The 15034-nt window shown below is 34.5% G+C and overlaps 1 protein-coding gene across 1 annotated transcript; it reads left to right on the top strand.

Annotated features, from left to right (window-relative positions):
* Window positions 1–5000: 5000 nt before the first annotated feature.
* Window positions 5001–5303, top strand: LOC132047804 (uncharacterized). Its single transcript, XM_059438787.1, has one exon. The coding sequence runs from the start codon at window positions 5001–5003 to the stop codon at window positions 5301–5303; it is 303 nt and encodes a 100-aa protein (XP_059294770.1).
* The last annotated feature ends 9731 nt before the right edge of the window (window positions 5304–15034 follow it).

Here is a 15034-nt window from a genome sequence, read left to right on the forward strand (position 1 = left end):
GAAATTGGGGTGTGACAAATTTATATAGCTTGTGGTACAAATTTCTATTGTTGTGTTAGTCACTACATTTCACACTTATATATATAGAAATAGAAAAGAAGAAAAATATAGATAAAAAAAATAGACATATATTTTTAGTAATGTGGCCAAGTAATATGGACGAAGAGAGTACTTCATTTTTATTAATTCTTAAAGAACGTGAAAAGTCAAGTATAGTAATGTGGCCAAGTAATATGGGATAAAGAGAGTACTTCCTTCGTTTATTAATTCTTAAAGAACGTGAAAAGTCAAGTAATGTGGCAAAAAAATATGGGACGAAGAGAATACTTCATTTATTAATTCTTAAAGAACGTGAAAAGTCAAAAGTGAACAAGTAAAAGTGCACGAAGAAAATAAATATGTGTCGGATAATTAAAATTGAAGTGCATACATGTATACATGAGAAGAAAATAAATATTCAACAAGCACGTGAAAAGTCAAAAGTGAACAAGTAAAAGTGCACGGAGGAAATAAATATGTGTCGGAGAATTAAAACTGAAGTGCACACGTGTATACATGAGAAGAGAATAAATATTCAGTATTGTGGCATATATCCATGTGGGATTTATTAATTATTGAAGAACGTGAACAAGTAAAAGTGCACGGAGGAAATAAATTTGTGTAGGAGAATTAAAATTGAACTGCACATGTCTATACATGAGAAGAGAATAAATATTTAGTAAGAACGCAAAAAGTCAAAAGTGAACAAGTAAAAGTGTACAGAGGAAATAAATGTGTCATAGAATTAAAATTGAAGTGCACACATCTATACATGAGAAGGAAATAAATATTAAGTACTATGACATATGTTCACATGGGATATAAAAATAGGCATTTGGATAAAGTGTCACGGTTATATAGCTTATAGTACAAACATTCATTTGTACAATGCCTGTCCTTAAGCTTATGGTACAAGCTGGAGGAGCTGTGTTCGTCCTCCATTTCTATTATATTTCTATTATATATAGCACGGAGAGGGACGAACACCGGCCATCCCTCAGGCTGTTCCATGGCTTCACAAATTACACGCGATGATATTGCCATAGAAACATAACTATTTTCTCAGACTGTTTTTATATCCATGCGGACATATGTCACGGTACTTAATATTTATTCCATGTTAGACGTATGCACTTCAGTTTATTTCTGCATTTATGCCTTTTTCTTTGTTCACTGATCTTCTTTGAGATATTTATTCTCTTCCCTCTTTCGGTTTTTTTAATTTCACAAAATTTATTTCCCGCCCCTTTTTTTTTTCCCTTTTGACTTTTCACATTCTTTAAGAATTAATAAATCCCCGGGGAATATGTCATAAGTAAAAAATATTTATTCGGCCTGCTTATCCCTGTGCGTTTAAATTCCCCGGCCTTTTTTTCCCCCGTGCATTTTTACTTGTTTTTTGACTTTTCACGTTTTTTAATATTTTTTTTTTCCCATGTATACATATATCTTATTTCAATTCAAGTATCCGTGCGTATTCACTTTCTCTAGTGCACTTTGTTAAACTGACTTTAATGTTAAATTAATGTAATCTTTCCTTAAGTCGTATTTCTTAATGGCATTCTTTGACATTTCTTTTAAACGTCCATTTGCAGCGCGGCAACACGACTCACGTTAACAAATTAATAAATGAGTGCGCATAGCTAGGTCTTATGTGCGCGCGTCTATCTTGACTTTTCATGTTTCTTTAAAAATTAATAAAAATGAAGTACTCCACTTAAGTCATATTACTTGGTCGCATTACTAAAAATATATGTCTATTTTCTATTCTATATTTCTCTTCTTTCTATTTCTAATATATGTAAATGTGAAAGAGGACTAACACAACAATAGAAATTTGTACCACGAAGCTATATAAATTATACATTTTAACTAATTACTTTTTTATTCACGTAGTCATATGTCGTTCAGTCTTGAATATTTATCTCTTCTCATGTATACATGTATGCATGGGGTGAATTATAAGACACATTTATTTCCTTCGTGTACGCTTATACTTGTTGACTTTTGACTTTCACCCGAGTTCTTTAAGAATTAATAAACGAAATCTCCTTAATTATATTACTTGGCCACATTGCTAAAATACTTTTCTTGAATATTTATTCTCTTTGCTCATGTATACAAGTATGCACTTCAATTTTAATTCTCGAAAAATGGCATTTTTCTATGTGTGCACTTTTACTTGTTCATAAATAAAATACTCAATATTACTAAAAATATATGTCCAAATTACTTGTTCATTTACAGAACCAAGATAAAATTAGTTAAATCTCTCACATCTTACCCTCTCCGTCCCATATTACTTGGCCACATTACTAAAAATATATGTCCAAATTACTTGTTCATTTACAAAACCAAGATAAAATTAATTAAATCTTTCCCATCTTACCCTTAGTAATAAATATTCTTGAAAATAGTCAATTTTGATTAGAATGTATTTATTTGAGAGAGATAGGGGTATGATAGTAAAATACATCTTTTATTTCTGACTTCTTATGGGCGGGCAAAAGGGAAAGTGACAAGTAATATGGGACAGAGAAAGTATATATTTTACCATAATATTCATATTTATTGGTGTAAGTCTCAATAGCCTTTGAAAATTATTTGAAAATGAATAATTAAAGGGTAAGATTAATAATAAGAACACACAAATATTCAGTTATTAATTCATGCTGGAAATTAATGTTAGCCTTCTGCATGATTCTCCCCACTCTTCTTGTGTTGCCTAGCTTGGGGGGGGGGGGGGGGGGGGGGGGGGGGGATAAATAAATAAGAATACGAGAAAAGGATGACATGTATACGAAATATATGCCTATAATATATGCGTAGTCGTTATCTTTATACACAATCAACATAATTGAAGTTTTATACTTATTAATAATTGCCATATTGGTTTCTTTCTCTTGATATGTTAACGTGGACAAGTAAAAGTAAACATAGGGAGTGACTTTTATCCCCATTTTTCTTCTTTGTCAATACTTTAAATGTGAAGAGAGGATGAACAATAGCAATGCAAATTTGTACCAAAAGTTATTTTAATTCTCCTACACATAACTTGTTCACTTTTGACTTTTCACGTTCTTTGAGAATTAATAAATAAAGTATATATTTTATCATAATATCTATATTTATTGGTGTATAGTCTTAATAGGCCTCGGAAAATGATTTGAAAATGAGTAATTAATGTGAAGGAGTAAAATAAGAAGAAGATTTTTTTCTTGATATGTTAATTAACGTCGATAGGTAAAAAGTGAAGGAGGGACTTTTATCTGTTTTCCTTCTTTGTCAATACTTACTTTATTTTGCTCTCTTTTGTATTCTACGATTATGTTTGTTTACATTTATAAAATGTATTACTTTATATTTTCATTTCGGAATTAAAATTTGGTGAGTTACGATATAACATATATCTTTCTAATTTTGATTTCTTTGTAACAATTTGTTTTAGCTATAATTGTTAATATAAAAAATTATAATATATTTTTTTAATTAATTTAATAAAATATTTTATTAGTTTTGCTTTTAAAAAATTCAATATATACAACAATGGTTCTTATGTTTGGATCTGAGATTCTTAATTGAAATGGATATCAACCTGTCCGTATACATATAAAATATTAAAGAATTTAAAAAAAAAAAATTGGAATCAAAATATAATTTCCCTCATATTCTTACTAAATTTCTTCTATATCGATGAACAACTTTCATTGTCATGATAATGAGAAAAAAGTCCGACTCTTTCCATCTCAAAAACTTAATTCCATCAACTCCATTTTTAGTTATAACTAAAGTGATGGTACATAAAATACATTTTGTATATGTTGCTATATATAATAACAATTAGAATGTTATTAAAAGTTATTTTAAAATAAGCCTTAAAAATTTGACAATTAAAGTGAATAGGCGTATTAATACAAATGTTTATCATTCGTTGTAGGACATTATTGCTAGTATAATATAGAATAGAATATAATAGAAATAGATGGGTTCAACATGGAATGCTCTATGTACAATTTGTTAATGCTATGTTGGTCCTCCTTTGGCACTTATATATAATAATAGAAAAGAAAAACTAATGGTTTTCGCAAAATTTAGTATTTTGTTGACAAACAACTTTTACCACTAATTGTATGCTAAATTTGCAATTTTATCACGCGACTGAGAAAAGTTACCTTTAAAAATGAAGTTTCTTTCTTACAAATTAGTATTATATGTTTGTTACTTTGCTACCTATATTTATTTTTTATTTAACGAACGTTATCAATTTTTGAACATTTCTGGAAAAATGAAACGTCTAATTCAGCGAAGTTCCAAAAAGCATTTTAACACAAGCTTCATCCAAAGGTTAGTTAGTAAACATCTCCATCATCTACTTGCAAAATGGTCCAGCAGAAGATGCGGTATTCCCTTATTTATATATAGCATAGACAAAAAATATCCCGTTAACGATTTCTTTTTATTTGTCTAATTTTTTGTGGACAAATTTAATTACTCGATATATATGTTGATTGAAGGTAGTAGATATCCGATTAAAGTTAATATGCATGAACTGACCCAACACCAGTGCTGGTGTATTACTCTGCAATGTGCATAGGGAAAAGGATCTTATTTATTTTTACTCAGTCTTATTGGGTTGAAAAAATGGGCAATATTTCCTGCACCTCCATGATGCTATTCCTAATTCCAGCTCAGTCCATGTTTTCTTAAAATATACAATTATTTTCTCCAAGTTAAACTTCAAAGAAACCTTCATGGCACATGCAACTGTTTCACACATTACTTCTTTCTTGACCCCACCAAAAAACCAATCTTTCCACTATATAAATATTTCCTCATTTCAGCTTCACTATATCATCTCTCCACAACTCATATAATTTTCGCTCACTTCTAATTTCCTCAACTCTTAGAGAAAAATAATCATGAATAGTCTTTTGAGTAAACAACCATATGGCTACTCAAAGATGGAAATTGAGGACCCTGAAGAGATGCAACACAGAAAAGCACAGATCTTGATTTACAAGGCATTAAAGAAATCAGATTCTGTTGTGTCACAGCGGAAGCAGCCATGGTTGAAAGTGAGAGTGTGTAAGTTGAAGATCAAGATTGGGAGGAGATTAAAGAGGTTCAGAAAGAGCATATTGTTGACATTCTCTGTTTCTAAAGGTGGAGGTTACAAGCAATTTATGTCCCGATTGAAATCTTTGAAAGGATTGATTAAAGGTAGAGATACTATTGTTAGTACTCTTCCACCAATGTTCACCTGAATTTCTCGTTCTGAAACAAGTTGAGGTTGACTGTATGAATTTCAATGTCCACGTCGCTCCATTCCGATTCCAAAAGAAGAAGAAAAAGGAAGAGCCATTTTATTTTTATTTTTATTTTTTTTGGGTTTATGTTTGTTCACTAGAGAATGGCGAGACATGATTAATACACATATACAAATACAGGGTTTCACCCTGTCTGAAACTATATCTTCTCATTACAATCAATTTTCGTGATGTTCTTTTGGAAATTTAACTCCATTAGTTTGCTCTGTTCTGTTGATTTAAGTTAGAATTGAAGTTAAATAAGCAAACTATTTCATTTCCCACCCCCTTCCCCTCCTCCTCATTTTGATGGGGAAAGCTGATGAAAAAACAATAATTTCATCGTATTTCATATCGAAAGGCGAAGTTAGAATTTGAAATTTGTAAGTTCTGAATTAATTATGAAATTCATAGCTCGTTTTAGTTGCTTGGTACGCAATGAAATTATACATATTTAATGAAAAATATAAAAAATTTGTCCAAACCCGTACCTAATACCGTAACCACACGTGTTCACACCAAGAGAAAGAAACAAGCGGTCTTTTTCTTTTTCTTACCCCACCAATGGGTTGCCCAGTCAATTTTTGGGCCCTTCAAAATTGATTTCGTTAATTAGGTAACTAAATTCTGGGACATGTTGTACTTTCGACTATGTTGGTAAGAAACAGAATATGTAGCATGAGTAGTTGGTTCCTTTTGCGTGTTAATTTGTACCATAAGCTTTTGCTCTTTTTTTTTTTCCCGTTTTTAAAGCTGTAAACTATGACTCAATTCTCAGTTATTTAGCTATTACTTCTTAATAGACTACTATGCAATTAACAAGGTCAAATTTATTTTTATTCAATATTTAAAATCCTTAGATATTCCATGTAATGATAAATCCTCAAGTTAATTAATCTGCATCTGCTATATTATCCGCTATGATATTGGTACGGTGAAATTTTCTAGCTATTTCGTGCCGTGAGAGTAAGGTTTGGGCAGTTGGTCTTCTAATATTGACTTTCTTTGTATAGCTAAAAGAGAAACAAGAATATGGCTTCCGTGATTAGTTCCAACTTGTGAAAACACATGCACCTATATATGTTGGCTTTCCCTGTTCTCCAAAGCTATTTTCCCCACTTGGCCTTTAAATGAGGAGAAAAAAACTTGACATTTCGGTTAATATATATAATCCACGTTTGTACCCAAAAAGAAAAAAAGAAAAGTGTAACATGCTAAACATGTATTGCAAGAGAAATAATAGAAGCAAATGCTGAGCATGTTTTTCCTCTAAGAATTCACAGTGGTGGCACTCCACAAAACATACAATGTTTAGAGTTGGGAAGAAGTGTAGGATAGTCCTTTTCTTTAATTTCTTTCGGAGTATGCTAAAAGTTTGGTTCATTCTTGAATATTCCATCAAGTATTTGTAACATTTTATCAATATAGAGATCGAACAATTTTATTCACCAAAGCTTTAGTAAAAAAAAAAAAAAATCGTGTCACCTTTTTAATTCCAAGGCACTAGAAGTCGTTTTGTCAGTAAACAAGTTATACCAGAATTATGATCACAGAATATAATATAAGGATTAAATAATAACAAGATTATCAGTTACTATACTTTCCCTGATAGATAATTGGTTTATTGGAATATAGATAGGATATAGGATATAATATAATATATGTGACTCCAAAACAGAGATCCTAGTTGTAGTCCTGAGGTGATTACTGGCTCCGGCGACTGAATCGGCACTACTCAGCTTGATAACTTTCCTAATTTCATTTTTGTTGTTGTGTGAGGAGTGTGTGTCGGCTTCTGCTGATGCTTTACTTTGCTGTTTCCTTTTTTTGTTTGTTTTAGATTGTAACTTTTGGATTATTTATTATTTTAATAAAATATCCTCCACCAAGGCTACTTAGTGGTTAATAAAAAATAATATATATGGATTATATATAATCCATATGTGTTTGGTTCTACATTAGACATATTGGGATAAACTTTTACTTTCAATTTTAACATTAGATTTTTAAAGAACTTTGGAAGAAGAACTTTGAAAATGGGCATCTTGATTAATTTGGTGTTTTATACCAGAAGTGTTGAAGGTAGTATAAAACGATATCACGATTATAGTACGACTAATTCCAGAATTGCTAATTCCTCAACAAAAAAAAAATTAAAAAAATCACGCATTTTATCTCGCAATTATTATCCCTAATCCCACAAACCAACCCTTATATTTCTGCATGCGTCACAAAATGATCCTTAATTAGTACCTTAGCCTAACAGTCACGGTGGGGGTGTTCTTTGGAGTTGACTTTCAACACCTCTTTCGTTTGCATAAACTAAATCAACAACGTGGGCATGCAAGGAGAGTTTATAGATCATATCAAGTTCACACTAACAGTACCAATAGGAGCAAAAGCAGGGGTGGAGTTAGAATATAGTTACGGATTCAGCCGAATTCACACTCAGTAGTTTTGATTAAAATGTTGTACTTGTCTTAAAAAAATTCATTACATATGTACAAATTATTAATTTTAAAACTCAGTAAATTGAAAAGATTAAAATTCCGAACTTATAAACTTTATATTCTGATTTCACCTTGAGCAAATGCTGAAAAGGCAACAACCCTTCCAGCTAGGTTTTGGCCTTTGATCAGTGTTCCTCTTCCAACACATTTGGGGCTGGACTGTCCCTCTACATTAATTTTGCCCTAGTGGGTACAGCCGTACATATTTCTCATTATTCACCTACCCCTTACACATCTATTATCCTACCCCATTAATACTCTCTTTAGTTTTTTTTTTTTTTTTTCCAATATAAAGTTCTTCAAACCCTTTCCCTATGCTCTCCAGAATCCATGTTCTAAAATCCTCCATCATGTGCAATAACAATGAGAAGAAAATAACCTATATTTTCTGAATTAAATCAAGTGTCACATGGGTTTAAGTGGTTTCAATATTAACTTTAAAACTGACACCGAATCGGCTAATCAGTTTTATATTTTCTATCTTAATTTGTTGAATTATTTACTTTGTTTCTCCCTTTTTGAACACAAACAGCTTCCCAGCACTACGTACTTAGCTTGTGGGGTTTGTTAATTGAATTGGGTGGTCTCTGTTTGTGAGTTGTTACCATATTGTAGCTGCTTCATCAATTTACTAGTTTATCTCAAATGGACTTCACACTAACTAGATTTTTTAAATAAAAGAGTTTAAGGACTAGCGAATATTAAATGGACCGATTGGTCAAGTTTGAGACTAGTACTCAGTTGACAAATCGATCATGACCAACTTTCAAAATTTATGAGGATCAGACGGATTAAGTTACGGTCATAACCCAATCAGTTTAACTCGAAATTACTTTTATTGCTGCTATTATTGTGCTCTCTGTTACCAAACCTTGGAAGAAGTAATCACAAACTCAGGATCAACATTACTTGCTGTGAATTCATCTCTCACTAGCTTAATTCCCATGCCACTTCCAATTTTTACCTCTTCTTTTCTTCCATGGATCTTCATTTTTCTTGTCAAGTTGTATATTTTCTATATCTAATAAGCTGCCAGTATTATATTGAATAATAAGATTTTAACAGATGATTCTTTTCATTACTCTTGGGATCTAAATATTTGCTACTTTTTTTGACTTACAAATTTCATATGAACACAATTAATGTTTCAGAGCTAGCCTACTAGCTTCTTTGATCATTTGCTTTTTCTCCTTTTTCTTGATTTGTGCCTATATAATGGACCTTTTTTTTGCGCGGATTGTCCTTCATTTGGGGTGGTCTTTAATTTTTGACCTTCAAATTAGTGGCCTTTCATTTTTGCCCTTCGCCTAATACCCCGAGATTCTAGATTCGAACTCCAGCTCAGTAAAAAAAGAAGAAATTTTCACAAGGCAGATGTTTGGATTCGTACGGCAGAGTTTTGCCTTTAAAACTACGCAGCAAGGCGAACATTTTACTTTCGAGGCCAAAACTGCTGTAGTAAGCTGCTGAAAGATAAAGTTCACCTTCAAAACTCTGGCCAGTCCGGCTACCTTGCGATTTTTTTTTTTTTAATTTTTGACTGGGTGGGAGTTCGACCCGAAACCAAGACAAAAATTAAAGACCACCCTCAGTGAAGGAAGTCCTGCAAATTGCCCTAAAATGGAGCTGCCAAAAAATTGATTCTGGACCGATAATTTTTATTGGGCCTCATGGATTCGTAACCAATAAATCTTCAAATGGGCTTTCTCTTTACAATGATTTTTCTTTCTTCTTTAATTCACTTTTCGGTGTTCTTTTAGGGATAATAGTCAAGAAATACCCGACGCGTTTGGCCAAAATCTTATTCTAACAACGCTGCGTTGGACCTATTACCCCCACTGAAATTTTTTTCGGTATTAAAATGCCCTTTTTGCGTTAAACGATGTTATCACCGGCCCACAAATTATTAAATGGTGACTTGTCTACGCGCGCGCAGCGCGATGTCGCGTATTTAATTTCGGCCCACTTTTTTGACCCATGACTTGAGCCGTAGCCCTAAATTAAACACCATCCCAATTCTCTTCTTAACAACGTACGACCGTCCCAATTTCACGATAAACGCCATTTCGACTGATCTTTGTTTTCATTTTCTAGCGTACATATTCTTAGCTACCAGCATTAGCCGGACGTCACGAAAGGTTAGTTTCCTTACATTTTTTTCTTTCAAAAAATGATACTAGGATTTGTCATATTGTTTGAAATACGGGACTAAAAAATAAATTTTCATAGTTCCTAGCTGTAATGTTACACGTTATTATCATATTGTGCATATTGTTTGATTTTTTTTTCAAAAAACGATGTAGTCTAGGGTTTTCGATTCTTTTGTGCATATTATTATCATTTTTTGATTAGTTTGACATTAAGTTGAATTACTTGGTATTCTTTGTTTTTTTATTTTGTATTTAGGTAGTACGTGATTTGTGTATGTAACTACAGATGGTACCATGGAGTGTGTTACACTTAAATAATGGGAACGATATATGAAGGTGGGGAAGTTGCTTTTGATATATTCGATGTCGATGTTGATATGTTGTCTTTTTTGAGTTGAGAGACTTTATTAAAGAATTAGAATCTGTATTCTTGCTGCGCATTCGGTATTAAGCCACCTCATTGGCATTTTGGTAGATGTTGATAGTGATGAGGTTATTTTAAATATATTTGTCGGTTTGAATGATGGTGACAACATGGAGGGTTTTTGTCGAAACACTTGTAGTTGATGAAGCGATTGTTGACCCTTTATTAGAATATGTTAGTCACGAGGATAGGAGAATCTTGTTCCCCTTTTAATAAAGTGATGGCATGGGGCGATGAAAGATGTAGTAATGAAAGGGTTGTTGAGGAGCCCTTAAATTGTCTGTCTTTTTTGTCCTTTCTACTTTTCAATTTTGAAAAAACACCTCCTCACCTCACCATCTTTACACTCTTCTTCTTTGAAAACACGCGAATTCCTCTTTTACTTAAAATTTTACATTCCCGGAAAAACACCTCACCTACTATCTGCACTTTTTTTCTTTATTTGCTCTGAAGAAACAACACCCACATTCCTCTTTTCCTTGTCATATACTCTTCTTTGTCTGACGGGACATACTTATCTACACCTGTGTTCATGAAGATCTTAAAGATGTAGGTCGAGTTGGATCGATTCGCTTAATGAGGGTTAGGATTTCTCTCGAGCGATGATAGTGAACAATGCAGCAGATGACATAGAAGGGGAAGGTGAGGATGAATATGCAAGTGATGGCAGTGATGAGGTAAGAGAGTTGAGGGCCGAAAGGAGGATTGAATTTGAGAGGAGAAAAAGAAGTGAGAGGGAAAAACACGACGGTAAAGAGGTTCCGATGGTCGGTAGTGTGGATCTAGGATTTGATGAAACTAGAATAGGTAAGGTTAGTCTTGAGGGTAGGTTAGGAGGTGATGAACCTTACATTGATAGTTACGGTGATGATAGCTTTGAAATAGATGAGGATGAGGTTGGGATGATGAAGAGGACATTGAATACGGTAGGTAAATACGCGAAGACAAAGGTTTACAAGAAGGAAGAATGATAAGAACAAAATCATTCATGACATAGCTGCCCGAAAGTTGTATGGCAGTTGGGTATGAGTGTCTTTAAAGATGTTGATGAGTTTAGGAGAGCGATATGAAAATATCTTTTGTAGGAAAAGGGTTAAAGTAGTAGAAAAGTGGGTGAATGAGCCTACAAGGGTTAGGGTGAGGTGCAAGGATGGTTGTCCATAGTTGTTGTATCTTTAGGCTTGATAAAACCACGGATGATTTCCAAATTAAAACTTACGTTCCTGCATCCTCCGAGCAAAGCGAGGGAAACTACTTGTGTAATGCCAAGTTTATTGTCGAGACTTATAGAAAGAGAATAGCGAGCGACCAAACATTAAAGTTGTTCGGTTGCAAAGAGCTAGTGGGACAAAGTTTAATCTTCGTGTTGGTAAGACCACGATTAGAAGAGCAAGAGCAAAGAAATCTTTTGAAAGAAATCATGGGAGATCATATTCGAGGAGTTTGGAAAAATCATATTTACGAGGATGAATTGTTAAGGACTAATCCTGGTTCCCGACTTGTGTAGTTAAACTTGCTGAACCAAATGCGATAGTAGGCACCCGTTTTTCGAGCTTTTATATACATTTTGATGCTTTGAAGAAAGCATTTATTGCACTGTAGAAAATGTATTGGTTTAGATGGTTGTTTTCTGAAAGGGGTTTGTAGAGGACAGTTGTTGGTAGCTGTGTGTAGAGATGGTAATAACCAAATGTTGCCTCTGGCATGGGCTGTGGTGGAGTATGAAAACAAGAGCACTTGGACTTGGTTTATCAGAATTTTGAAGGAAGATTTGGCACTTGGAGATGGGACACATTTTAACATTGATATGAGATATGCGAGTAGGTATGTACACTAGAGATTTGTTGCAATTTTTTTTTTCATGAAAAGTCATGTGTTTTTTCATACTACTTCATTACTATTTCGGGGACTATTTGTTGCTATTAAGATCTTTTTTACTGTTTTGTTGAACACGGAAAGTGTGCTAGGCACGTCTTAGCTAGTAGCTTTAGCTTCGGGAGAGAGAGATGACAAAGAAAACTGACGTTTTGGAGAATTGCCAAAAAGCACCTTTGAGTCTCGACTAAGGAGAAATATTGAAGCGAGATGAAGTTGCTTGGTCAGATGAAAATGATGGACAAGGCGATGTATTACAACATAAATTATTGGTGTAAGGTCTCTTGGCCTAATGTAAAAATAGATACATGGAGATAACAATATGGGCGAGTGTTTTAATGCTTGGATCATGGCTGCGGTATGAGTAATGCATATTTACCTTCTATTGTTGCTACTTGTTTGACAAGCGTTTGTAGATAACAATATGGTTTGTTTGTTTATTGGCTAAACTTGGTAGGCACAAAACTATAATAATAACAATGCTTGAGGAGATTAGGGTGAAAATGATGGCAAGTTGGAACATTAAGGGGAGTTTGTAAACGCTTGGAAATGTAACTATATCGATGTGTACGAAGGTGTTAGAGGAAAATCTTTACACTGATGTGATATGATTGAGTTTAATGGAGTTCTTTGGTTTTGAAATTAGGGAAGGACTATATCAACACACGTGGATATTTCTAAAGGCGGTGCGGTGTAGGGTGTGGCGGTAAAAATTCCCGTGTGCGCGTGCTTTTGCATTGCTTGTTCGATTCCAAAAGGTATGATCCCGGCAGCCCTCGGTGACCGTTGCTATAGCAAAGAGACTTACATAAGAACATATGAGCATGTTCTTGACCGAGTCTAAACAGGAAATGTGGCCTGTCTCTACCGCCACTGGTGGCTCCGCCGGACATAAAAAGCATGCACAGTAAGCCTCGAAGACCTTAGAAGGAAGGAGCGGTGAAATTCCAAAGTGCGGGAAGATGAAGAAGCCCGGAATGGCCATGACTTGTAGCAGCTGCCGCCAGGAGGCCACGACGAAGGTGTCCAAAGACTCGGCGGCATGGACGGAGAGACCGACAAGCTGCGCGGTGGAAGGCGACACGGCGCGACCACCGCGTGTTGACGAGGTCCTTGGGGGGACAAAGAACGCGACAAAGCTAGTGCACCCATTGAAAAAGAAAGAAGAGAACTAGGAAAAGCGCGACGATAGGAAATAATCTGCGGTGAAGTTCATGTTCGTATTTACATCACTCTTGACAACTGTGCGCGACCAGCTGCTAAAGAGGAAGAAAGTGGCACTGGTGCACCATATAAAACCTAGAGTAATAGAATGGGTGTTTCCCGGGCGAGAAAATGGGTTAATTAGGTTAATGTGAGAGCCTTAATACGCGCAAGTGTTCTTTTATGTGTTGTTTCCATTACTAAGTGTTATTTTATGTGTTGTTTCCATTACTAACTCCTTGGTATAATTTGCGTGAACGACACCGGCATGTCGAGCGAGCGACGAAGGATTGTGTCAACTAGTAAAGCAAAGGTGACCGGATCGGCGATTCTGCTGGTGGCGTTGGCTCGAGCCAGAGTGCAAATAATGTTGAAATGGAGAGCGATGACGATCACGGCTTGAGGAAACTACAAGAGATACGGGAGAAAATGACAAAAGGTAGAGGTAAATCTAATGAAACCAAGGCTTAAAGCACACATTCACAGGTCCAAGCGGCCATGGAAAATATAATTATGATGAAAATGTCCACTGCAGGTTCTTGATGTACACATTTATGGATTGACATTTTAGTATTTTGTCTTGTTCGTTTAATCAAAACAACATATTAGTACTTTATATATTTGTTCGTTTAATCAAAACAACATTTTAGTATTTTGTCTTGTTCGTTTAATCAAAGCAACAACTACGATGCATGCCATTGTTTAACGTGTTCCAATTCCATTTCGACTTGGCAGCACGTTGTTAACGATGTCTGGAATTCGACGTAATGAATTTAATATGGTCAACAAAAAGACGATTAAAGGCACTAAATCGACATGGTCGGGGACCGTTAAATGGCACTAAATCCAACATGGTCAAGGACCGTTAAATGCATTTTTATACGGTTGCCCTTCGTTTGGGGTGGTCTTTAAATTTTGCCACTCAAATTTGTGGTCTTTAAATTTTGCCACTTCGTATTTTGTGGTCTTTAAATTTTTGCCACTTCATTTGTGGTCTTTAAATTTTAGAAGCCGGACAGAAAGTGTGTCTGGGATCCGGCATACAATGTTTAAAGAAAAAGTTAAAGTTATGCTTGGATGCGACATAACTAAAAATGCTGCCACAAAAGCTGATCACACCACTTTCCGGAGGAACTTTTAATTAAACATAACTAAAAGTACGCCGGAGAAACGACATATAAAATTTAAACTTTGCCTTATAGAGGCAAACTTTTTTTTTTTTGGTTGAAGATCATCACGATTTGCTAATCTACACTTGTATTGCACGACCAAAGTGTGAATTTGTATACGGGATGGACATTTGGTTGTAGCATAATACTTTTCCATGTAACTTTGGTATATATGTGAAAAATACATATATATATGCTTCGAAGGCAAAGTTTGCCCGTAGCGTAAGTATGCCCCCATCGCGTAAGTTTGGTAAATCCTTAACAAGTTTATGCATGGGGGGCATACTGTGGGCAAATTTTATGCGGGATCAGGCACTAAACTTATGAAGAAATTATCAAAGTTATCTTGGGAGCAGGG

Source organism: Lycium ferocissimum, chromosome 2 (assembly GCF_029784015.1).
Source record: "Lycium ferocissimum isolate CSIRO_LF1 chromosome 2, AGI_CSIRO_Lferr_CH_V1, whole genome shotgun sequence".
In the NCBI taxonomy this organism is placed as follows: domain Eukaryota; kingdom Viridiplantae; phylum Streptophyta; class Magnoliopsida; order Solanales; family Solanaceae; genus Lycium; species Lycium ferocissimum.